We start from the raw sequence: 24,680 nt of genomic DNA, 5'->3' as shown, positions 1-24,680 counted from the left end.
AGTTTCCTTTTTGTGATTGTAGAAGTTCTTCTTGGAACTGTGGGTGAGGGGGACTAAGAAAAGAAGAGCAAAATAGAGAGATGTCGTGTGGCCTAGAAAAGGGGCAGTAATCATCTAGAGGGATTCTCTAGACAAAGAAGGTTGAACATGCACTCATATATCCATTTCACACAAGTGCAAGTAATTCCCCTACCAGTGTTCAGGAATCCCATCAGTGACCCCAGCAATGCAGCCTCCACCCAATGGAGAACTGTACACTGTCTGCACTCTGAAGTTAATTGTTCCAGGTGTCCCTTATTGGAAGCCGTCATATGACCTAGTGATTGCTTGGCTGGAGTGATGCATAACTGGGCTCCATGACTTTGTACACTCCCATCAGACTTTTCCTGTGTACACAACACTCCAACTCCATCACAGTACCAAAGTAAATCCTTGAGTAAGACCATGGAGCTGAGGATATCTAGAGGGGTGGTTTATGTGTGGAGAAACAGTCTACACAGAATAGAACACCTCTGATATCCCCAAATTGGATGTAAATGTATCCCAATTACACAATTAAAAGTCTCTCTAGAATCAATATGCATGATTTGAAACATAGGTTCTCCTGAGGTATCATACTAGTCATTTATACTATATTTAATCATGAATTGAATTCTTCTATAGGTTAAACACTGCCTTCACATTTTATTTCATCTTTGCAAACTTTAAGCCTCAATGAAAATGCATCTTATGACTTCAAGTTTAGTGGCAATTGTTTGACATCTTGAAGGTGCTCATTCAACTTGTTCTTAACAGATAGAAGTTGGTTAGGAAATTAGGTCCTTAGGTTTTTAGAGAAAATTACATATTCCTAGCCTCCTCTTGAGGGCTTCAATCTCTTCATGAAGTTTCATGCTCTCCTTTTTGAATCCCTCCTGGAGAAGTCGTCTCTGTTCCTAAAAGGAAAAGTGGAGACTGAACACAAACTACTTAAAACATTTCCCACATTTGCTAAATTATACCTATATTAATCCCTCCTGGGTTGTGAAACTTCTTTTTGAAATCTTTTCCTCCTTTAATTTCCATTTTATCTTTCTTTCTTGAGTCTACTCTCAAAATTTTTCTGGGTTTTATTTAGCTTCATAAATATTCTTCTCTTATGGTTTCTAAAATATTAGTGACCCCTAGAATTAATTTTTTCCTTCCTTCAACTTGATAAAACAGTCTTTAAAGAAAAACTGTCCTTTTCTATCTCAACTTTATATCACACGAGCTCCCAAATATATATCTGAGAAGGCAAGGAAGATAGCAGAGATAACAGAAGTAAGTTGAGGAGATAAAGCCTACACTGGTCCATACTATATTACAGGGTAGACATCCCAACTCAGCATAGGTTTGGAGAACAGCCTGGAGATCATGATGATACCAGCAGCCTGGGTAGTGGCTCAGATGGTAGAGAATCTGCCTGAAATGCAGGAGAGTCGGGAAGATCCCCTGGAGAGGGAAATGGCAACCCACTCCAGTATCCTCGTCTGGAAAATTCCATGGGCGGAGGAGTCTGGTAGGCTACAGTCCATGGGATCACAAAGGGGTCGGGGACAACTTAGCAACTAAACAACAAGATAGACTTCAATAACCAGAGATGGTTAGGTGTAGAAACAGTAAGGGAATGAAACGCCTACTAGTGTTTGGGTTAGAACAGTCCTTAAACTGATATAATGCCCTAAGAGCTTTTGATTCAGCACAGTGGAAGATAGAATGGAGATGTTACAATTGAATACCTGAAGTTTAAGGGCTATAACCCTCTCTTGGTCTGCTATTAACTGGGCCCTCTCCATTTCCCTCTTCTCAGTCAGTTGCTTCATATGTTCCTGATAACTCGCTTCTTTTTCTTGCATCATCTGTTGATTCTTCTTTTGCATTTCCTCTAACATTTTGTTTGCAGCTTCTGCAGCTTCAGACTTAATACGTTCCACTTAAGAAGAAAAATAAGCAGAGAAATATGAGAATCTTAATTTATTTTTTTATAGCTTTATTTCTTCTTTCACCCGTTTACTTGTTTGCTTATCTCATAAAGAAAGTCTCTTGCATTTATTTTTGCACTGAGCAATCAGAATCTGCCTGCCAAAGCAGGAGATGCGAGTTTGATCCCTTGGTGGAGAAGATCCCCTGAAGGAAGGCATGGCAACCCACTCCAGTGTTCTTGCCTGGAGAATCCCATGGACAGAGGAGCCTGGCAGGCTACTGTCCATGGGGTTGCAAGAGAGTTGGACGCACATTAATTACTAAACAACAAGATTAAATCATAAGACAGATTAACATAAATTTTAGTTAAGTAAAGAATCCTCTAAAAACATGAAATATACTTGCTATTTTTTGCACTATAGTGATATTTCAGGTGGACAAATGTGGCTAACATTAACACCTCTAGGGCTTTCTAACTATCTAGAGTGTTTTCAGCTGTTCTCACCTTCTATCTCTTTTTCCTTTTCTGTCAGCAACTGATCAGTCTGTAGAAGTGTATCAGCCGTATTCTCTTTGGAATCCAAATATGTCCTGAGTGTCTCTTCTTTCTATTGATGTAGACCAAGTTAGAATCAGGAAATAGGGACTATGGGTTAAAGGAAAACCTAGCAGTACATGTTTCAATTTAATTTCATTTTACCCATTTTAGAATTTATTAATGAATACTATTTCAAACCAAACTGGCTTAAACCCCAACTCTAGATCCACCCTCAAATTTGCCTCATTCTCAGTCACCCCAATGTTAGAAATGTAATCAGTAAAGCTGATCTTTTAATTGTATGGATTACAAACCTTATGGCTGTTCTTTACATCAGCTAATGGAATTTGCTTTGGCTTCAAAATAAAATGAGCAAGAGCCCATCAGTTGCAACCTATTCCTCTCAAACACACTGGTCCAGGATATTATCACTTCTTGCCTGGACCATGGTATTAGCTTCATAATTGGTCTCCCTGCTTCCTTCTACTCTTGGTCCCCTACAGTCTGATGTCCTGAGAGCAGCTAGCGTTGTAACTAATTAAGAAAGATTACTTTACTCTGATGCACCAAATCTGCTGATTTTCCAGCTCTTTTCAAGTAAAATTAAAACTGCTCTCAGGGCCCTCCAGGATACTACCTGATTATCCTCTGGCCTTGAGCATCTCTCTGACCTCACCTCCTGCCACCTCTTTCTTTGCTCATTGCCCTCTTGCCACATTTGTTGGACATAAACCAATTCATCCTTCTGAGATTTTCTGTTGTTTGAAACTATCTTCTTTTAGATGCTTGCTTGGCTTACTTCCTGACTTCCTTGAAGATTGTTGAAACAGCACCTCACCAGAGAGGCCCTCTCTAAAATCCTACGTATAAAATAGGACCATGTTTCTTTTCTTTCCTAAGCCTGTACCCTACTTTATTTTTCTTCAGGGCAATTTATGTCTCTGCGATAGCAGCTTCTAGAGTCACCCTAATATTTTTCTCCCCTTGTTCTTAGTAATAGAACCTATTTTTTCCCCCACCGGGGCACATCATGGGCCAAGATAAAACATTGCATTCTTTAAGTCAACCTCCTTGGTAGCTGTAGGTGGCCATATGATTAAAATTTGGCTAATACCACTTATGCAGTAGTGTTATATTGGGCTTTTTGCAGATCACCTTAAAGAGAGTTGACCCAGAGACTTTTCAGTCTTCTGTTTTCCCTATCTGTAATATGGAAGGAATGGGTGAAACTCCAACAGCCATCTTAGACCATGAATTGACTTTGCAGATGGAGGCTGGGTGCTAAGGTGTTGGAGCAGAGCAGGAAGGAGTCTGGGAACAGCATGATTGTGGAATTGTCATAGCAGCCTGGACCGCCTCTCCCTTACTTCTTGTATATAAGAGAGAAAGAAACTTTTGTGTTCCTAAGACACTCTTATTTTGTTTGTAAATTATATGTGCCCAAACCTAATTCTAACTGATATAATCTGAGTATACTGCCATAGAAGCATAGTTACAAGCTCAGAGTTTCCTATTAGCATTTCCGTTTCAGCTGTACCACTTATTACCTGTACATCTTAGGTGAGTTATTTTACTTCCCTTACTTTTCTGATTGATAAAATGAGGACACTGATATCATGTACTTCATAGTGCTCTTGTGAGGATTGAATGAGTTAAGCCCATTTGTTTCCTGACACAAAATAAGGTCTATATGTGTTAACTGTTATTATTATTAGATTTGCTATAAGCTATACTTCACTGATTACTAATGAATACTTTGAAACAACTTGCTTGTTTATATATAGCTATATATATAAACATATATATGTGTGTGTGTATATATATATATATATATATATATATATATGTATAGTTAGACCTGAGTAAAGAATTGTTGGATGACTGAATGACTAAATTATTGAATACATTCTGCAAAACTTTTTGAGGGCTCCATCTGTGCTTCCCAGAAGCACTACCATGGGATGAATCTGCTATTCATCCCATGGTAGTCTGTCCTACTGAATAAATCAGTGAATAGTCAGTGAAAGCCATAGGCACCATTTACCCATCGCATTTTGTTGTTCCCACTGTAGTTTGAAAGAGTCACTTCAGTGAAACCCCAGAAATAGTGATCAGTAGGTAGCTTACCTGTACCCCCTTTCTAGGAACCTGGTGGTACTTATCCTTCAGCTCCTTCATCTTCTTAATAAATAAATAATAACCTCCTGGTTTAGAAAATGTTCCCTTCTTCACATCTTCATATAGAGGATGAAAAATGTCCTGAATTAAAGCCATGCAGTAATCTGAGGATGCTTTCATGTTCTGTTTACAAAAGTCATCTCGCTTTGCTTCTAACTTGTCCTGTGAGGTGAAAAATAGCACAAATGGCACCATGAGCCATGATGAGGATGAACCAAGGTGGATTACTGGGAAATGCTTCTCCTGCAGCAAATGTGGCACATAAATATAACACACCCCTCACAATGATGGGAGATGCTAGAAAACTCTTAGATAGAATGCTGGTTTAAAAAATACATCTATTTCCCTTTTTGTTTATCTGAAGCTTTTTTCCCCATGGTTTTTTTTTTTTAGATTCAGAGAATGATTCTCAAAGCATAAACACTGCTCAAATTGAAACTTCTCTTTTTAAGTCCCTAATTTAGGAATAGTTCACCACACAACTGTCCAGTATGACAGGCCTACAGGAAGTTCCTGGTTCCACCAATTTGTGACTTAGTGACACTCAACCTTCATGAAATGAGATTTCTTTGTTGGTAAAACACAGGAAATTGTATCCATCTCATAGATTACCTGTCAGGATTATATGCAGTGGTATAAAGTTTTAAGTAAGCCCAGTGACTTCTCTGTAAGTGGTCAAAAGGGTCAATGATTAGTGGTACATTCTTTAAAATAATAGTACTTTGGCATATTTTCTCAATATAAGGCTAATGAAGGTAATGGAGATTGTACCGCAGTTAATGTCTGTATGGAGAAAGCCTACAGAACAGCACTTTTACCTACATTCAACTATAGAAGAGAACTTGCATATTTCTTTGGTCTAGAAAAACATCCATAGTCTGCTGACCTTCACTATTTAGTTTCATCAGAACCTTTGAAAGCAGGAAGGTATGACTTGTAAAATTCTGCCCTACAACTCAGGGAAGGGATTGTCATCTGTCAAATGATTATTTGTCATACAACAATCCTTGCTTAATTTGGAAGAATTCAGACTTGAGTCCTCAAATAACATTCTAATGATTGGTTTCTCTTTCTTGTTTTTCTGAATATTTCATTGTTGCTTTACATTAAACACAATAGGTCTTTAGGGTTTTCGCAAAGAAGCAAATCCTCCTATATTATTAGCAGGGAATATGAAAGCACTGTGTCTTTGACTAACTTTAAATAAAAAAAAATTATAATAATCTTAATTAAATACAGTCTTACAGTTTACTTGTTTGATTAAAATATGGCATCTATAGGGTAGAGATTAATAGATGAGGATATTTTTAATAACCATAGTCAGTTATGGTACCATAGTCTCCAGGACTAAGGCTAAGAACAGTCTACTCTTTTAGTAAAGAGTGCAAATGAGTACATACAACTGAGGGCTGCTATCCCTGGATCTGGGAGGACTACTTGTAGCAAGAAAGGCTTATTCACATTGTTGTATGGAAGAAACCAATACAATATTGTAAAGCAATTATCTTCCAATTAAAAACAAAGAAGAGAAAGGCCCAGATTTTTCATCCTCTCATTAACTAGAATAGGAAACATACTGCCAATTTTTTCTGAAATACTTGGTCCTCATCCTTGAAAGAGTTCTTCATGAAGACTTCAATGGCCTCTTTCTCACTGGCCCTGTGCAGGTCCAGCAGTTCCTGGAGGGTTTCCGTGGGCAACTTCAGCTTCTGGCCCATCTGCTGGTCATAGTGGGCAATGGCCTTTTGCACTGCGGCCAAATTCTCGGTCTCGGCCAAGGCCAGGACTGCATTCTCCATGCAGGGCAGATCCCCACTGCTGATGGCATCGACATAGGTCTGCACCAGGCTCTTTAGACCTATGAAGGGAATTTAAAAATCAATGACTAAGTGTTGGTGAGACAGAGGAACAAGCTGTGTTAGTTTGGTCCTGAGCATGCAAATTTAATCATTCTGAGTCAACTGAGAGTGCACTTTTTATGCTTTTCAGGTGTTACAATCAGTAGTTTTAAGAATTTTTAAGAAAAATTGTGATGGGACATTTTGTTATACTCTAGGTTCAGAAGAGTTTAAAACTTCCCTTTCCTCCTTCCTTCACCCAAGTGGAAGCTATTGGAATGAATAGGATAAAGTAAGGATATTTTGCAGACAAGATGGTAAGTCTTAATCTTTTCTTAGCCTTCCTGAATCTCCCTTTCTTTTTTAAATGAGTTCCCCTTCCCTTCTCAATTCTAAGTAATTTAAATGTCAAGGAGACATTTTAATGTAAACAAGCATGTGTGTGTGTAAATGTATGTGTACATGTGATGTATATCACTAGTTCTGGGTCTGGCCTAAATAAGAGGGTCTTCCTAGATATTCTTTCATCAGAGCTCCATGCAGTGTGATCAATTCATCCAAGTTTGCCAGGGAATTCTGGTTTTAACACTGGAAGTCTTACATACCAGGAAATCCCAGCCTTGGGAAACTGGAGTGGTTTGTGGCCCTACAACTACTAGTTCTTGACTACAATAAGCTATCACCTCATACTGGTCAGAATGCCATTGTTCAAAGGTCTACAAACAGCAAATGCTGGAGAGGGTGTGAAGAAAAGGGGACCCTTGTACACTGTTGGTGGGAATGTAAATTGATGCAGTCACTATGAGCATTATGGAAGTTTCCTAAATAGTGAAAAATAAAGTCCTCTTATGACCCTGCAATCCTAATCTTGGGCATATATCCAGATAAAACTATCACTTGAAAAGACACATGCACACCAATATTAATAGCAGCACTACCTATAATAGTCAGAACACACATGCATGCTCAGTCACTTTAGTTGTATCCAACTCTGTGACTATGGATTGTAGCTCACAAGACCCCTGTGTCCATGGGATTCTCCAGACGTGATACTGGAGTGGGTTGCTGTACCCTCCTCCAGGGGAATCTTCCTGACTCAGAGATCAAACCTAGGTCTCCCACATTGCAGGTGGATTCTTTACCACTGAGCCACCAGGGAAGCCCCAGTCAGGACACAGAAGCAACCAAATGTCCATCAACAATGAAAGGATAAAGACAATATGGTACATATATACAATGGAATGTTACTCAGCCATAAAAATGAAATAATGTGATTTGCAGCAACACAAATGGACCTAGAGATCATCATACTAAATGAAATAATCAGACAGTGAAAGACAAATATCATATGATATCACTTATAGGCTTGTATGCTAAGTCACTTCAGTCATATCCGACTCTTTGTGACCCTATGGACTGTAGCCTGCCAGGGTCCTCTGTCCATGGGATTCTCTAGGCAAGAATACTGGTGTGGGTTGCCATTCCTCCACCAGGGGATCTTTCCAACCCAGGGGTTGAACTCAAGTCTCTTATGTCTCCTGCATTGGCAGGAAGGAAAATTAATACTAAATGTTCCAGATCTAAACAACTTCATCCGTTCTGGAAAACTATTCCTCCTCCAGATATTTCTTTCACTAAATAACATCTGTTCAAGTAGTTGCTTAAGCTCAGAATTCTGGAGTCAAGCTTAACACTGCCTTATATTTCTTCCACACACCCACATGCCTCCCATCATCAAAACTTATGGATTTGACATTCAAAATATGTGAGGATTCTGTTAATTTTGACAGTCTCTATTGCCACTATCTTAGCCTACATAATCGCTATTTATTATAAAATATTGCAAATATCATTCATCTTCTTGTTGCTTCATGTACATCCCTCCAACACATTATCTATAAAATATTCTGAAGGACTCTATGAAACATAAATTACATATCTTTACCTCTTTGCCTGTCATTCCTCAAGATCTTTTTATTGGGTTCAGACTTTAACCTCCTTGAAGTCACCCACTAGTTCTTTCAGGTATGGTCCCCAGTGTGCTTTTCCACCATGACACCACTCTTATTCACTCTACTCTTGTTCAGATCACACTCTTTTCTTTACATTCTTGTAGTTGCAGAGTTCTTCTCTGTCTCAGGCCTTCTCACATCATCTTATCTTTGTCTGAAAACTACTCGGACTATTCTTCTGATAAACTCCTACTCAATTTTAAGTTCTCATCTTACATGTCAATTTCAGAGACAAATATTCTCTGTCTTTGAATCCAAAGTAGCTTGTTATTGTAATTTATTGTCTTATCACTGTTTAATCATTAGGGTTAAATAGATTGTTTAAATACCTTTTGTTCCCATCCTGTTGGAATGAGGATTATGCCCAGTGCTTGGTGCATGGCAGGCACTCTTAATCAGGTCACACATTTTTGCATTGATTAACAAGAGAATAGTGTTAAGGTAAGTGGCAAAGCCTCACATACATGGAATATTTGCCTTTTCCTGACTTTGTCAATAATAAGCCTCTCCTGGAAGGAAATTGCATTAAAAGGGAGTTGAGAAGTTCGTGGAGAAGTTTACTACACCAGGATTAGATTCTAGTTCTTTTTCTTTATTCATCTGGCTAATGTGAATATTATATACTACCAGAAATAGTTTTAGTTCATATGTAAAATTCACAATGTGGTGTCCCTTGTGGTGTGTTTTCTTTGGCATCATTAAACTCTGTATTTGTCAGAAGTAATCCTCGTGCCTTCCACTTCTGTTGTCTACAATGGGCAGTAGGAGAGTCTGGGTAAGGAAAGAGGAAGGGGGACTCACGAGGCCCATTGACTGTGATACCGCCTGAGAGAGTCTTGGCCTTGGAATGGCTGAGGATGTAGCAGCAGAAGTCTGCAACTTGTTCTCTGAATTTAGGGTTCAGATCTTCCTCTTGTAGCTGCTCCAGGCTGATAAGGTAATTAAAATTGGCAGGGTAACCAAAGATGAAGCACTTCTTCTCCGGGAAAAACTTTCGGATACATAACCGAGGTTCATTAAAGTTTTTAGTTTTCTTATCATTTCCTAGAGGAATGAAAATCAGAGGTGTTACAACTTCAAGCTACTTCAAATATATACCCTTCAACTTTGCAATTTGCACAAGTCCTATATAAAGAGGTAAAAATGAACTAATCATGGATCAGACCCAATAATTAAAGGAGTAGAGAAATGAAATTTCTTTCCTTCTCCAAGAAGGAAGTAACTTAAAATTAGATCACACTGATTTATCAAAGAAACATTTTATCTCCTCTAATAGAACAGCCAGGATAACAAAGTAATAAAATTATAATTTTCAGCATCTACATTGAGATAGTCATTCTGATACTGTTTTCTCTTTTATTGTTTGCCAACCATGAGTCCCAGTAACCTTGCTTTAGCTTCAGTGAATTTTCCAGGTACTCATCAGCAGTGATGGGCTGTCCATCTGCTTCCACCTCCAGGGAGAAATCTCTCAGAGTCCACACAAATTCTGGAAAAAAGCTCACAAAGTTGGCTGAGTCTTGGACCTCATATTTATCAGGTGAGGATTTTGCCCTGATTCGATCTGTCAGCTCTGTCACATAGCTGGGATGCTAACATAGGAAAAGTGCAGAAAAGGAGTAGCACCTTTTATGCTATACTGTTCGCCAAAGCTTATCTAAAATAATTTTTCTTAATTAGCTCATTCATTAATTCCACAAACATTTATTGAACAATTACTATAAATCAGGAACTTTCCTAGGAACAAATAACATTGCGATGAGTGAGAAAAGGCTACCATCTACATTCTAGTGAGTGCTTCCCTGGTGGTTCAGAAAGCAAAGAATCTGCCTGTACTGCAGGAGATCCAGGTACGATCCCTGCGTTAGGAAGATTCCCTGGAGAATGGAATGGCAACCCTCTCCAGTATTCTTGCCTAGAGAATTCCATGGCCAGAGGAGCCTGGCTGGCTATAGCATATGGGGTCACAAAGAGTCGGACACGACTGAGGAACACGCGCACACATACACACACACACACACATTCTGAGGGGGACCGGATGATAAACAAGTAAACAAAAATATAATAAACCTGAGATATTGATAGTAGTTGCCTTGAAGAAAAGTGAACCTCAGCTAAACTTTAGAGAATAACTGTGTGTATCTGTGCATGGTGCTGGTTTATGTGGTAGTTCAGGTAAGTTCATTCTGAGGTGATCATTGTGCAGAAATCTAAATGAACTGAGAGAAGCTGCCATGTACTAATCCACCAGAGAAATCTCACTGGCAGAGGAAATAGCTCCGGCAAAACCTCAGAGGGGAAACCATTGAGTGTTTCTAACATATAGCGGGGAGGCCCGCGTGGCTAGGGCAGAAGTCCTGGAATAGCTAGGGACCAGAATATGTAGACACTGTAGGCCATAGAAAGTGTTTGAATTTTAATCTAAATTTAATGGGAAGGCACTGAGAAGCTTTAAATTGAGAGGGGAATATGACCTGATGTTTGTTTTTACAACAAAAACTGGCAGGTGTTTTACCTGTGAGAGGCAAGAGAGAAGAGAAAGAGAAGGTTAGGCAGTTAGGAAAATAACACGGAGGTGAGAAGATGGAAACTTAAACTGAAATTAACATTGAAGAAGTGGTTGGAATTAGCCAGCCTGGGCAAACACCTATGACAGGGGAGCTGACCAGACTGTGAGCAATAGTTTGTAGGAAATAAAGAAAGGAATTGCCTAGGATGAATACTAAGCTTTTGATCCAAAACTCTCTATGAGTGCTATGGAAATTTACTGTGAGGTTGAAGGAGTGCTTTTGGTCAAAAATTTAAGACTTTTCCAGAGATAATCCCACACACATATGGACACCTTATCTTTGACAAAGGAAGCAAAAATATTCAATGGAGAAAAGACAGTCTCTTTAAGTGCTGGGAAAACTGGTCAACCACATGTAAGAGAATGAAATTAGAACACTTTCTAACACCATACACAAAAATAAACTTGAAATGGATTAAAGATGTAAGTGTGAGACCAGAAACTATAAAACTCTTAGAAGAAAACATAGGCAGAACACTCGAAGACATAAATCACAGCAAGATCCTCTGTTACCCACCTCCCAGAGTAATGGAAATAAAACCAAAAATAAACAAATGGGACTTCATTAAACTTAAAAATTTTTGTACAACAAAGGAAACTATAGTAATTGAAAAGACAGCCTTCAGAATGGGAGAAAATAATAGCAAATGAAACAACTGACAAAAAATTAATCTCCAAAATATTCAAGAAGCTCATGAAGCTCAATACCAAAAAAGCAAACAACCCAATCAAAAAGTGGGCAAAAGAATTAAACAGAGATTTCTCCAAAGAAGACATACAGATGGTTAATAAGCACATGAAAAGATGCTCTACATCACTCATTATTAGACAATCGCAAATCGAAACCACAATGACGTTATTATCTCAAGCCAGTCAGAATGGCCATCATCAAAATGTCTACAAACAATAAATGCTAGAGAGGGTGTGGAGAAAAGGGAACCCTTTTACACTGTTGGTGGGAATGCAAACTGGTACAGCCACTATGGAGAACAGTGTGGAGTTTCCTCAAAAAACTGGGAATAGAAGTGCCATATGACCCAGCGATCTCACTGTTGGGCATATACCCCGAGGAAACCCAAATTGAAAGAGACACATGTACCCCAATGTTCATTGCAGCACTATTTACAATAACTAGGACATGGAAGCAACCTAGATGTCCATTGGCAGACGAATGGATAAGGAAGTTGTGGTACATATACTCAATGGAATATTACTCAGCTATAAAAAGGAACACATTTGAGTCAGTTCTCATGAGGTGAATAAAACTGGAGCCTATTATACAGAATGAAGTAGTCAGAAAGAGAAACACAAATACTGTATATTAATGCATATATGTGGAATTTAGAAAGACAGTAATGATGATCCTATATGAAGGGCAACAAAAGAGAAACAGATGTAAAGAACAGACTTTTGGAGTCTGGGAGAAGGCAAGGGTGGGATGGTTTGAGAGAATAGCATTGAAACATGTATATTACCATATGTAAAATAGATGGCCAGTGCAATTCGATGCATGAAGCAGGGCAACCAAAGTCAGTGCTCTGGGATAACCCAGAGGGGTGGGGTGGGGTGGGAGGAGGGAGAGGAGGTTTGGGATGGGGAGACACATGTCTAATCATGGCTGATTAATGTCAATGTATGGCAAAAATCATCACAACATGGTAAAGTAATTATCCTCCAATGAAAATAAATTAATTAATTTTTTAAAATAAGAATCCCCATACATTTCTGTTTCATTAGTGTCAGAGTGAAGTGAAAGTCACTCAGTTGTGTCTGACTCTTTGTGAACCCATGGACTATACAGTCCATGGAATTCTCTAGGCCAGAATACTGGAGTGGGTAGCCTTTCCCTTCTCCAGTGGATCTTCCCAAGGCAGGGATTGATCCCAGGTCTCCCACATTGCAGGCAGGTTCTTTATCAGCTAAGCCATTAGGGAAGCCCAAGAATACTGGAATGGGTCACCTATCCATTCTCCAGAGGATCTTCCCAAACTAGGAATCGAACCAGGGTCTTCTGCTTTACAGGCAGTTTCTTTACCAGCTGAGTACCAGGAAAGAAAATTTTTTAAAAAAGAATCCCCCGTATATTTCTACTTTAATCGTGTCAGAAGCATGATAATAAATATTCAATTAATTACAGTCACTTAAATATTTAAAACTTTGTGGGTTTTTTTGCATGTTAAGTTTGAGATGTTTCTTACACATCCAAATGGAGACTTGTAAGCAAGTAGATACACAATTTTGTACCTGAGGATGTGGTCATGATTGCTTATGCAAATGTCATGGTAACTGAAATAAATGTGCTAGTGAAAGTCCGAGGCTGGATGAGATGGCCTAGGGGCTAAGAAAGGAAGAATAGAAGCCCAAGAATCAGAGCTACCACACTTAAAGGCCAAGAAGAAGCTGAATGAGAACATGAGTTTTAGAGGATACCGAGGGTTTGGCAATGGCTATTGTAGGGGAAGGTCATCAAATACAACTGCAGTTTTGTCCCCTGAGGTGGACCCAGGCAATGGAAGTATGATCACCCACTTCTCCATCTTTGGAATGTGCACAGCACTTGACTTCCCCATGCTGGAAGCTGCACAAGGACATAGCCTCCTTGAGATAGTAATGTGGTGCTAAGACCATCTGGACTGTTTGCTCACTGGGTCCAGTGTAGGCATCTAAAAAAGACAAATTTGGTGGGTGGGTGTGGAAATATGTTAGTCTTCCAGTCACCTAAGAAAGGATAACTAAGTAAATCCTTCTGCTTATTAAACCTGCCACCTGCCAATCTCAAGTGATCTGTCATCTCCTTTTGTCTCTCCTTACTGTCTGGGTGAGTTTCTCAGGTGGTACCAGTGGTAAAGAACCCTCCTGCTAATGCAGAAGATTTAAGAGAAATGGGTTTGATCCCTGGGTTAGTAAGATCCTCTGGAGGAGGGCATGGCAATCCACTCCAGAATTATGGCCTGGAGAATCCCTTCAACAGAGGAGCCTGGTGGGCTACAGTCCATAGGGTCACAAACAATCAGATATGACTGAATCGACTTAGCACACACACACACACGCACACACACACACACATGCTGTCTAGGGACTGCGGTCAGCTTCAGATTACACACAGGAAGCCCCTAAGGAGATTGTGACCCCAAAATATGAACTCAGATAGGAGGCATACAGAACCTTGTGCAGCTAAGTGTCTGAGGATGATGTGTGATCAGAAAGGCTTGGGCTTCTGGTGGTGACTGAGGTAAACAGGATGGTGAGCATAAGCATAATGGGGTTCATTAAGAAGGGGACTCCTGAATTCTTCTGCAGTGGACCACCACTGTAACTGGTGACAAAGTTAAGCTGTTCTTTTCCGGATTTCACGTTGTCTATCCACAAGAAGGATACTATAGTTGGTCCATGGCTGGCTGATTGATGGTTCCTATGCTGTTGTATACAAAGGTGCTGCTCAGAAGAACTACCAGGGCAAAGATCCAGGAGTCATTCTGGTTGTCTCCCTAGAAGTCATTGGAGAAACCACACCAAGTAACTAAGAGCACATGATTCCAGTTCAGATGGACAGACTCTGAACCCAACTGTCTCTACTTGGAAACACATTAATCATTTCCCTATGCAAAGTTTTATCCATCTGTACATGATTTTAAAAACATAAAATCAATGGTGTAGTGAAATTTAAACAAAATTTATATAACTGCATATGAAAGTGTAAAGCAAGTAAGCACTTGATCAGGTAAAAGAATTCAAACCTATCTCCTGAACTGAGATTATGATCTTCTGTTCCCATGACATGTCATGATGAAGCACTTTTTAGACAGTAGTTAAAATGTACCCCTTTAACAAGAGTTTTCTAAGACTTCTAAGAGTAGTGATGTATGATCCTTTATGAACAAAGCTGCTGTTATCAAGTCTTATACTCTGCTTCTCTCACTAATTGTACAGCTGTGGATAACACTATTTCCACCATCTTTCTGGATTCCCACTCTGACAAGTCAGACATATTTATAAACTTTCTAGTTAGGTTTAGATGCACCATCAGTAGTTTATCAGAATGTTTACCTACAATATGAAAGGAAAATGACTTTAAAAGTCATTAGTCATTATTTTTGGGGTTACAAAAAATATCAGTGGGCCTTACTGACCACTCTCAATGCTTACATGTGTGGCCAAGATATGCAACAATTCTTAAATTAGCCCATTATTCTCATACTTAGCATTTAGTGCTCTCACGTAAAGCTCACTTTGGATTGCTTCAAATTGTATTTGAGGTCAAATCTTGAGCACAAACCAGTAAATAAAATAAAATAAAAATATAATGCATTAATAGTATACATTTGAAGCACAATTCAATGGGTGGGAAGTGATAGTGCAAGAAGGGCTACTGATTTGACATAAACAGGATTAGAAGATTTGTTTCTTTACCTTCTCCACATCCCCCAGGCCCTCAGTATCAAGCAGAACCAGAGTAAGATCTGGCTTCTTGGGATGAGGCATACACCACATCCAGATGCCCTTTGTATGTGACTGCACCGTGGAGCCAACAGAGAAGCCTGTAAGAGGGCGTGGGGAAAAGAGAGGATGGATTTTTAATAGTAGGTGGATAGGATCTGGAAATCGAGACTTTAGTTAATAAAATCACGGTTTAAAAAAATAAATGAAAGAATAATCAATATTGATCTTAATTATGAGAAAAAGAGAATTTAGAACATTCAGTACAAACTGAAATATTTGTATTATCTTAGAGATCAGTGTAATGAAGTGAAATGAAGTGAAGTCGCTCAGTCGTGTCTGACTCTGCGACCCCATGGACAGTAGCCTACCAGGCTTCTCCGTCCACGGGATTTTCCAGGCAAGAGTACTGGAGTGGGCTGCTGTTTCCTTCTCCAGTATAAGCTTGATGTTAATTCACATACAGTTTAGTAAATGTTTTATTGTTTATTATTATCTATATTAGTTTTATTTATAACTAGTGTACTCCTATCAGAAAGGCACGTTTATTCTTTAAAGAGGAAGTTAAGGCAAAGTGGGAAGAAAGAGTCGACTCTTATCCTCCAGCACAGAATGAATGTTAGAAACCCATTCCTCCCAGGCCTCTCACTTCCTCTCCTCACATCGCTGTGCTGCGTGCTGGGAGTATGGTTGGACAGAAGGGACTTGGTTGGGCTCTGTCCGTGTCACTCACCCTTTTTCTTCCCAGCCAGCTTGTTCATCAGGTAGGACTTGCCCGTGCGGCAGAGGCCCACGATAGCCACCACCACAACGGGCTGCCTGATGGCAGACAGGATCTTCGCAGTTACTGGATTAACCACCAGTCGCCCATTGATGTTCTCAATGAGGCACTCTGGGACTGGCATGTGGATCTCTGAGGCCATGTCCAGGGTGTCTCCTGATCTTCAAGGGAAAAGATGGCATGGAAACCAACATTTAGTCAGTGAGCTGAGTGAGAGCTTTACAGTTACGACCAAAATTTGGTTTTCTTTTTGAACTTTGTTCCTTGCATGTTTTAAAAAGCCCCGTGGCCTCTTTAAGCTTGTCCTATAGACTAGCCCACTGGTTCTCTTTAAAAATAACTTTATTTTGAAGGAGCTTACCCTTATACAAAATCATACATTGGATACAGAGAACTTCCATATGCCATTTCCCCAGCTACCCTATTATTAATATCTTATGTAACCACAGACAATGATTGAAACAGGATTTTCATATTGAAACAGTACTATTAACTAAACTACACACTTTCCCCCACGTCATCAGTTTTCCTTTTGCCCAGTTGTTTTTGTCCTAGCTTTCCCTTTGTTCCTAGTGTCCTTTTCTGACCCAGGCTGCAATTCAGGATCCTTTGTCGCATTCACCTGTTACCTTTGCTTAGGCTTCTCTCATCATTGGCCATTCTTCATCTTTATTTTGTCTTTCATGACACTGTCATTTTAGAAGAGTATTTGCCTATCACCTTGCAAAATATCTCTATGTTTGGGTTTTTCTTATGGTTCCTCATAATTATATTGAGGTTATGTTTTTCTCTTCTTGGCAAGAATACCATGGTTGTGATGTTCTGTCAGTCTCAGTGTATCATATCAAAGGTTGTGTGATGTCTATAGAACATACTCTGGTGCTGTGATGTTAACTTTGCTCACTTACTTTAGGTGTTGTCTGCCAGATTTCTCCACTGTAAAGTCACAATTACCTCCTTGTAATTACAAAAGTTAACATGGTGGGAGATATTTTTGAGACTGCAGATATATTCTCCTCAAAGTTTCATATCGTTTTTTTCAGTGCTGATTTTAACATCCACTAATAATGATTCTTGCTTGTAACAGTTATTACTGTGCTGCTTGACTGCAGGTCATTTGTACTTCACCATTCCTTCAACATTAGCTGAGATTCTACTTCAAACAAGAGCTGTCCCTTCTCTATTTTCTTCCCTCATATAATCATTTATTTGTATCAGTGTAGACTCATAGATATTTATTTTATTTTATTCTGTGGAGCTTAGTACTTTACTATCATTCCCTTGTGGCTCAGCAGTAAAGAATCCGCCTGCCAAGCAGGAAAGGCAGGTTTGAACCCTGGGTTGGAAAGATCTGGGAGAAGGAAAGCGTAACCTACTCCAGTATTCTCGCCTGGAAATTCCCATGGACAGAGGAACCTGGTGGGCTATAGTCCACGGGATCACAAGAAGTCAGACACAACTTCGTGACTAACCAACAACAAGCAAATTGTTATGTACTTACTGCTTAATTTGCCCCAGATTTGTTCTTTGAGAGCTTCTTCAGTCTGGCTCCGGGATGGTTTGGCCATGCTTCCATCATATTCTAAGCACTTTTTTACTTTGTGGCACCACAAGGTATTGCTGGTCCATCTTATACTTTGCCTGAGTCAGTTCTATATTTGACCGTTTCTCCCAGAAACTCTGATTCCTTTCTTTGGATAACAGAACTTTGATGCCAGGATATAACACTAGGTGTGTACCTTACTTCTAGGTCCCCTCAGTGGACCAAATAAAGAAATACATATATGAATACTAGCACATGTAGATACATCTATATTTACTTCTTTCTGTATACAACTTTAATTCCTGCTGATGTTTTTAATTGGAGGATAATTACTTTACAATGTTGTGTTGGTTTCTGCCATATAACAGCATGAATCATGCATAAGTATATATATATATATATATATATATATATATATATATATATATATATACTTGAGCCTCCCTCTTGAGTCTCTCTCTCACCCCAGCATCCCACCCCTCTAGGTTCTCACTGAGTGCCAGGCTGGACTCCCTGTGTTATATACTGCTCATGTTTCTCATTGCAGTTCAACACAACAGGAATTACTCAAGCTTTACCTTTCAACTCCATACTCTGACTATGAAAGCCACAACTATTATTATCATAAATTTGCTTATGTGCTCAGTCCTAGTACAAGTATAAAATAGTTTCAAAATTGCTAATCTATATCTTGGTGATAGATAGATTAACTAATTAAAGTGTATTATTAAGATACAGTTATTTTTGTCTCTAACCTAATATATATAGTCAAAACACTGTGTTCTGGAATTCTTAGATTAGTTCTTTCCTTCCTCATCTTCTTGAGCTGTTAGTTTACTCATTTGTAACGCAGTCAGTTTCATTTGTTACTATTTGTGCTTCATTTAGGACTCCCCCACATCTTGGTTGGGCTTCTGCAGTAGCTCAGAATCCGCCTGCCCTGCGAGAGACCTGGGTTCAGTCCCTGGGTTGAGAAGATTGCCCAGAGAAAGAAATGGTTACCCACTCCAGTTTTCTTGCTTGGAGTCTTCCATGGACAGACCAGTCTGGCAATCTACAGTCCATAAGGTTACAAGGCGTCGGACATGACTGAGTGACTAACATTTTCACTTATTTCACATCTTGGTTAATTGTAGTATGTGACTATTTTTTGAGTATGTAAAACATTATGCAGTTCTAAGAGTCAGAGCTTTCCAAAAACGTGAAAGTGAAACAAAATGAAGTCTCTCAGTTGTGTCTGACTCTTTGCGACCCCATGGACTGCAGCCTACCAGCTTCTCCGTCCTTTGGATTTTCTAGGCAAGAGTACTGGGGTGGGTTCCCATTTCCTTCTCCAGGGGATCTTCACGACCTGGGAATTGAACCCAGGTCTCCCACATTGCAGGCAGACACTTTACCCTCTGAGCCACTAGGGAAGCCTACACCTTTAAATGTATATACCATAGTTGACTGAACCACTCCTATGTGTGGGCACTTAGAATGCTTCTAGTGTTTTTCAATTACAGTGCTGCAATGAATAACCCTGCTTTCATATTGTTGCAGCTGTTTCTTCAGAATAGATTCCTGGGAATGAGGTTGCTCTGTCAAAAGGTAAGAGTATATACTTTTGTTGCTTATTGCCAAATTCTTTTCCAGAAGAAGGGTATACCAGCCTGCATTTTCACTGGCTCAGTTTATATCACATTTCCATAACATGGGGATTTTTTTCCTTGTGCCTCACATCTTCTGACTTCATTACAAAATTTCCTTTCAAAGCTTTTCACCTTCAAATTTTGATCTTTGGACAGGACACCCTGAGCTGTCTCACCTCAGGCATATATAACAGGCAGCCTGCACCTGGGGAATATTATGTCAAACATTTCTACAATGTGAAACATGTGCCATCCTAACCCAGTCTTGGACCTGTTTTCTCCCAAGTCTGTTCCTGGGCAAGCTCTGGATCAGACTGAGACTCAGGGTCCCCAGTGGCTTCCTCCTCTCAGGGAGAGGCACTCCTGAGCTGCCACAGCCCACCGTGTTTAGCGACTCACTGGTTCTTAACTGTTGATCTGCATCTGAAGTCAAGTGTTTTCACCCAAGACTGATCCCTCTAATATGAATCTCACTCTTTATGACAGATTGAAATTACAATGGAGTAATCATAGTTCAGACATACAAAACTAAAGTTGAGTGCCATTAAGAATTTAGTCTAAGACACATCCTAGCACCATGAAAAGTTTGAATTTTCTCTGACCTGTATCACATCTAAGGACACCATCAGCTGTATTTGGGACAACATCTGCTACCTGCAACTTTATGGTTCAGGGTTCCCTCCTCCTCCCACCCTGTGGAACTTTAAAACCATTTCAGGAATTTAAACCAATTTAAAATCAATTCAGCAGCCAATTCAGGTCCTTACTTTTTGCCTTAATTATAATACTTAACACAGAATTGTAAATAACTGGTCTTAGTTTTGACCTTTATAAACCTTTTCTACTTTGTAGTCAAGAGGAACACAAGTTTTTAAGTGCTTCTTGAACTCGTCTCCCATGCTGCGTTCCTATAAACCTTCATTTTAATCAGGTCATCGTTTCTGAAATTTTTGTTGACACTATATTTCACTCAATTATGTTACCAAATTTTGACCTCCTTGTGTTTGAAGATTGATTCTTTATTATCTCCACATATATTAATTGGTATATTGCTTTTAATTACCTCAGGTAATGAAGCTACTCTTATGTAACATGATCTTATAAACAATCATGTTTCCTCTCTGAACTCTGTTCTATATATATATATATTTGCATGATTTTAGTCATGACCTCTTTAACCAGGACTTGATGATTTGATGCTTTGAACGGTGGTGTTGGAGAAGACTCTTGAGAGTCCTTGGACTGCAAAGAGATTCAACCAGTCCATCCTAAAGGAGATAAGTCCTGGGTTTTCACTGGAAGGACTGATGCTGAAGCTGAAACTCCTATACTTTGGCCACCTCATGCGAAGAGTTGACTCATTGGAAAAGACCCTGATGCTGGGAGGGATTGGGGGCAGGAGGAGAAGGGGACAATAGAGGATGAGATGGCTGGATGGCATCACCGACTCGATGGGCATGAGTTTGAGTAAACTCCGGGAGTTGGTGATGGACAGGGAGGCCTGGCATGCTTCAATTCATGGGGTTGCAAAGAGTCGGACACAACTGAGTAACTGAACTGAATTGAACTGATGATTTGATAATTTTATAGCATTAAGAGAAGTTGAATTTTTCTTTTAGTAATGCCCTACTTACCTTGTTAACTTCAATGTCTCAATCCCTGTAACTGAAAGTGATCATGATAAAACTTTTATTAACTTTTTGAGATATCAAAAAAGACAGACTAAGGGATGCTGGTTTTTATTCTTATCCTATAAGAAAGCATGATTGCTTCTATTATAGTTGATTACTTCTGACTTCTGGCAGAAGACTGGAATCTTATATGATGCCAGTCTTGCCACCTATCTGGCTTCCCATTTCTCTGCTGCTGCTGCTGCTGCTAAGTCACTTCAGTAATGTCCGACTCTGTGCGACCCCATACACGGCAGCCAACCAGGCTCCCCAGTCCCTGGGATTCTCCCATTTCTCTAGGTATGACTTAAAAAAAGCTTTCTTTTTTTTTTTCTATGATAGTACTGTACTCATTTCCTCTTAACAACAGTGGCCCACCAGGACTGGTGGCAAGAAGATTGTCTGGTTTTTAACATGAGACATAGCACTTTTATAAAATGAGAATCAATCAGTTACTGACCAGATAAAGTGGCTGCACAAAGATTTTGTAAGCTCCCAAATAACAATAACCTGTAGCCTTTTTTTGTAGACCCCAAGTTCTAGCACGTGGAAAGTTTGCAATAAAGACAGAAGTGAACTCTGAGCTTTAGTTAGTGGGCTTTATCAAAGAGAAAGACACTTTAATAAAGTATCAAGACAGAATCTTGAAGCATCCCCAGCTCTCAGTTTAGACTCTGCCTCTGCTGGAACCTAATTCACCACAGAGCTCAGCAGTGGGCACTTAGAGGACACCCTGCCGCCCAATATCAGACTTTCATCTGAACTCATGACAGATCAGGCTCTGCGCAGCCTGTTTAGGTATGATTGCTTTAGAGAAAGTGTGCTGCCTCCCGTAAATCTCTTCCCACTCAGCCTCAGTCTTACCCAGTGGAGAGATTCTGTAGAGGTGAGCAGAAAGCTGCCTCAGCTGGAAGATTAGAAGAGCTTGTCCCCTTCGTTTTTCTTCTGAGTTTAGCTGTGCTGGTTTCACTTTTCTTTCTCACTGGCAATTTGGGCTTTATTTTTATCCCTCCAATCTCCTGGCACTTCCCAGATTTTCCTCAGACACCCGATGATAAGAAAGCAAAACTGTTGGGCAACGTCTGCAAAGAAATAGACAGCCCTGAAACTGAAAGTAGAATCTAAGGCTACAAAGGGACTGCAAGAATTGTGCTAGTGAGAGAACGTGACATGATTTCTCAACTGGAATCTTCACATTTTATAATTAGAAAACATTTTGGAGACTGCTGAAAAGAAAAATGAGAGAAGGATCCATTGGGTCAATTAAAATAATGCTGTTTATTTCTTGTTTGGAGACAGTTTGAAAAGTATTAGGATGAGAAAACCTAATATAACAATTTTCTAGGTCCAATTAGATTCAGTCACAATGTAGCTGGTTACTTGTGTTCAGTGAGTTAGGACTGTAAGTTCTCTGGGGGAATGATTGTGTCATACACTTTTTAATTCTCCATACCTGACCCTAGTACTGGTGCTTAGTGCTTAATAAGTAATAAAAAATGAGGTTAGATTCCATTTTTTGCACACTTGATTCACACCCAGTGACAACTTCTTTACATACATTATCCCCTCTTAGTCTAATACCACAATATTATTTACTTTTACCACAATATTAGAGAGATTTATAATGTGTTAAAATCACAAGGTAGTAAGTATGATTGAACCCCAAAAGTCTTTCTCCAGAACCCATGCTATCAACCACCTCAGTTAATACTTCTCTGTTGCTAAGTGAACAACAACAATAATAATGTTTCTTATTTATCAATTGCTTCCCAGGCCAAACTCTTCACATATTATTGCCTATTACATATAATAATTAGGCAGCTTGAGTTTGTAGTCCGTGTGCTCTTTGGGGCTTCCCTGGTGGCTCAGCTGGTAAAGAATCTGCCTGCAATGCAGGAGACCTGGATTTGATCCCAGGGTTGGGAAGATCCCCTAGAGAAGTGAAAAGCTATCCACTCCAGTATTCTGGCCTGGAGAAGTCCATGGACTATAGTCCATGGGGTCATGAAGAGTCAGACACAACTGAGTGACTTTCACTTTCACTTTCTTTCCCTCGGGCCCTTTTGATTGAGGACTTCCTTGGGGCTTTGACTTATTCATTTCGTGGCCTTCCAGCTGTTTCAAGGCCTCTGTGCTCTACATCAGGACGTCTAAGCCAGGATTCCCCAAAGGTCATTCTACTGAAGAGTGAGCCTCTGGAATGCTCCTTGATAAAAATATTTCATGGCCAAGTAAGTTTGAGAAATCTCTTGTTCTTCTGTTAGGGCTTTACCAGGAATAGAAAAGAGCAGAGGGAGGAAAGGAGGGAGGGAGGAAGGGTTCTATAATTTACTTCTCACATAATCCTTTTTCTCCTTCAAGTAACTGATGTTTCTGTATACTGCTCTTTGTTGATTCATATAAACTTATATCGATGTTCAACCCATTTCCTGAGTTTGAGTTCAATTCTTTGAGTGGTTTCATTACCCTTTTCATGCTACCAAGGTCCCACTTGTTAATCTGATTGTAGGCACCTGGGAAGAGCAATTTTTCTTCTCTGTCTTTAGAAGTACCTAGCAAAGTTCTCAGCACACAGATGATGCACAAACACTTTTGATATAACAACCAATGACTGAAAAACAGTGGCACCTAAATGTAATCAAATCCATACTATGCACCAACCTTTTTTCCATGCATTTGGTATTAGTATTAGAAAGAGTAAATGTAGAAATATAAGCAAAGTAATAGATTTGTCCCCATTTTACAGATGATAAAATTGAGACTCTCAGAGACTGTGAATTGTCAGAAGTCCTAGACTAGTAAACATAAATTTGGACCTGAATTTGGAGCCATCTAGATGTGTCTGATTTTGAAGCCAATGCTCTTTCTATTAATGTATAGCTTAAGTCTCATAACAATGATTTATATATGGGGTACTCATTATCCCCATAGTTAATGAGGAAAAAGAGTCAGAAGGTAAGAAATAAGTCAGCCTAAATATTCTTGTGTACTTTAAAATATACCCTTCATATGTTGGGTACAATGTTCTATGGATATTCAATAGATATTCAATAAAACTTAATAGAATTCAGTGGAATTCCTTTCTTTGCTCTTCATTCCATTCTACGTCTCCGAATTTCCATCTAGCAATATATACAAATAAATAGCAATATAATATAAAAATGAATAAAACTAATCTTCACCTGAAAAATTACCTCCTATTTAGTTGAATAGAGAGTTAAATAATAAACTACTAAATGGCAAAGATTAGAATCAGCGGGAATAAGAAGAGCAAGTGTGGACAGAGCAAATTGTAATGCTAAAGCTATGGTTGATGCTCATTTAAAATATTACCTCAGACTTATGCCTCAAATGACAGCTTGAGCACTGCCAGTAAGCATTTAAAACTGGCAGAAATGACGATTTTTAAATGAATGGTCCTAGGCCAATGAATATCCACAAAGAAAAATAAGAAAAAGACTTCCATGTCATACCATACACAAAAAGTTATTCCAGAAAGATTGTAGAATTCAATTTAAAAGGGAAAACAATAGCCTCTA

The 24,680-nt window shown here is 39.3% G+C and overlaps 1 protein-coding gene across 2 annotated transcripts; it reads right to left on the bottom strand.

Moving 5' to 3' along the window:
* Positions 1 to 375: 375 nt before the first annotated feature.
* On the bottom strand, positions 376 to 22,204 carry LOC136149288 (guanylate-binding protein 2-like). Of its 2 annotated transcripts, none has more exons than XM_065909448.1 (11): positions 22,006 to 22,204; positions 16,250 to 16,458; positions 15,490 to 15,617; positions 14,458 to 14,567; positions 9,898 to 10,094; positions 9,312 to 9,554; positions 6,238 to 6,518; positions 4,610 to 4,822; positions 2,450 to 2,552; positions 1,761 to 1,954; positions 376 to 935 (listed from the first exon to the last, which is right to left on the bottom strand). In XM_065909448.1, the coding sequence occupies exons 2-11, from the start codon at positions 16,437 to 16,439 to the stop codon at positions 831 to 833; spliced, it is 1,764 nt and encodes a 587-aa protein (XP_065765520.1). In that variant the 5' UTR covers positions 16,440 to 16,458; positions 22,006 to 22,204; the 3' UTR covers positions 376 to 830. The 2 variants fall into 2 exon arrangements, with proteins under 2 accessions (XP_065765520.1, XP_065765528.1); XM_065909456.1 differs by having other exon boundaries at positions 16,250 to 16,453.
* Between the last annotated feature and the right edge of the window lie 2,476 nt (positions 22,205 to 24,680).

This window comes from Muntiacus reevesi, chromosome 1 (assembly GCF_963930625.1).
Source record: "Muntiacus reevesi chromosome 1, mMunRee1.1, whole genome shotgun sequence".
Taxonomy (NCBI): domain Eukaryota; kingdom Metazoa; phylum Chordata; class Mammalia; order Artiodactyla; family Cervidae; genus Muntiacus; species Muntiacus reevesi.
This window is presented reverse-complemented; position numbering and strand designations above follow the sequence as displayed.

Excerpts from the sequence above, each read along its gene's own strand:
- LOC136149288 (XM_065909448.1), bottom strand. The coding sequence starts at position 16,439 with ATGGCCTCAGAGATCCACATGCCAGTCCCAGAGTGCCTCATTGAGAAC. Across the intron at positions 9,555-9,897 it reads TTCACTGAAGCTAAAGCAAG|GAAATGATAAGAAAACTAAA; the intron begins GTTACTGGGACT and ends TCATTCCTCTAG. Across the intron at positions 1,955-2,449 it reads AAAGGAAAAAGAGATAGAAG|TGGAACGTATTAAGTCTGAA; the intron begins GTGAGAACAGCT and ends TTTCTTCTTAAG.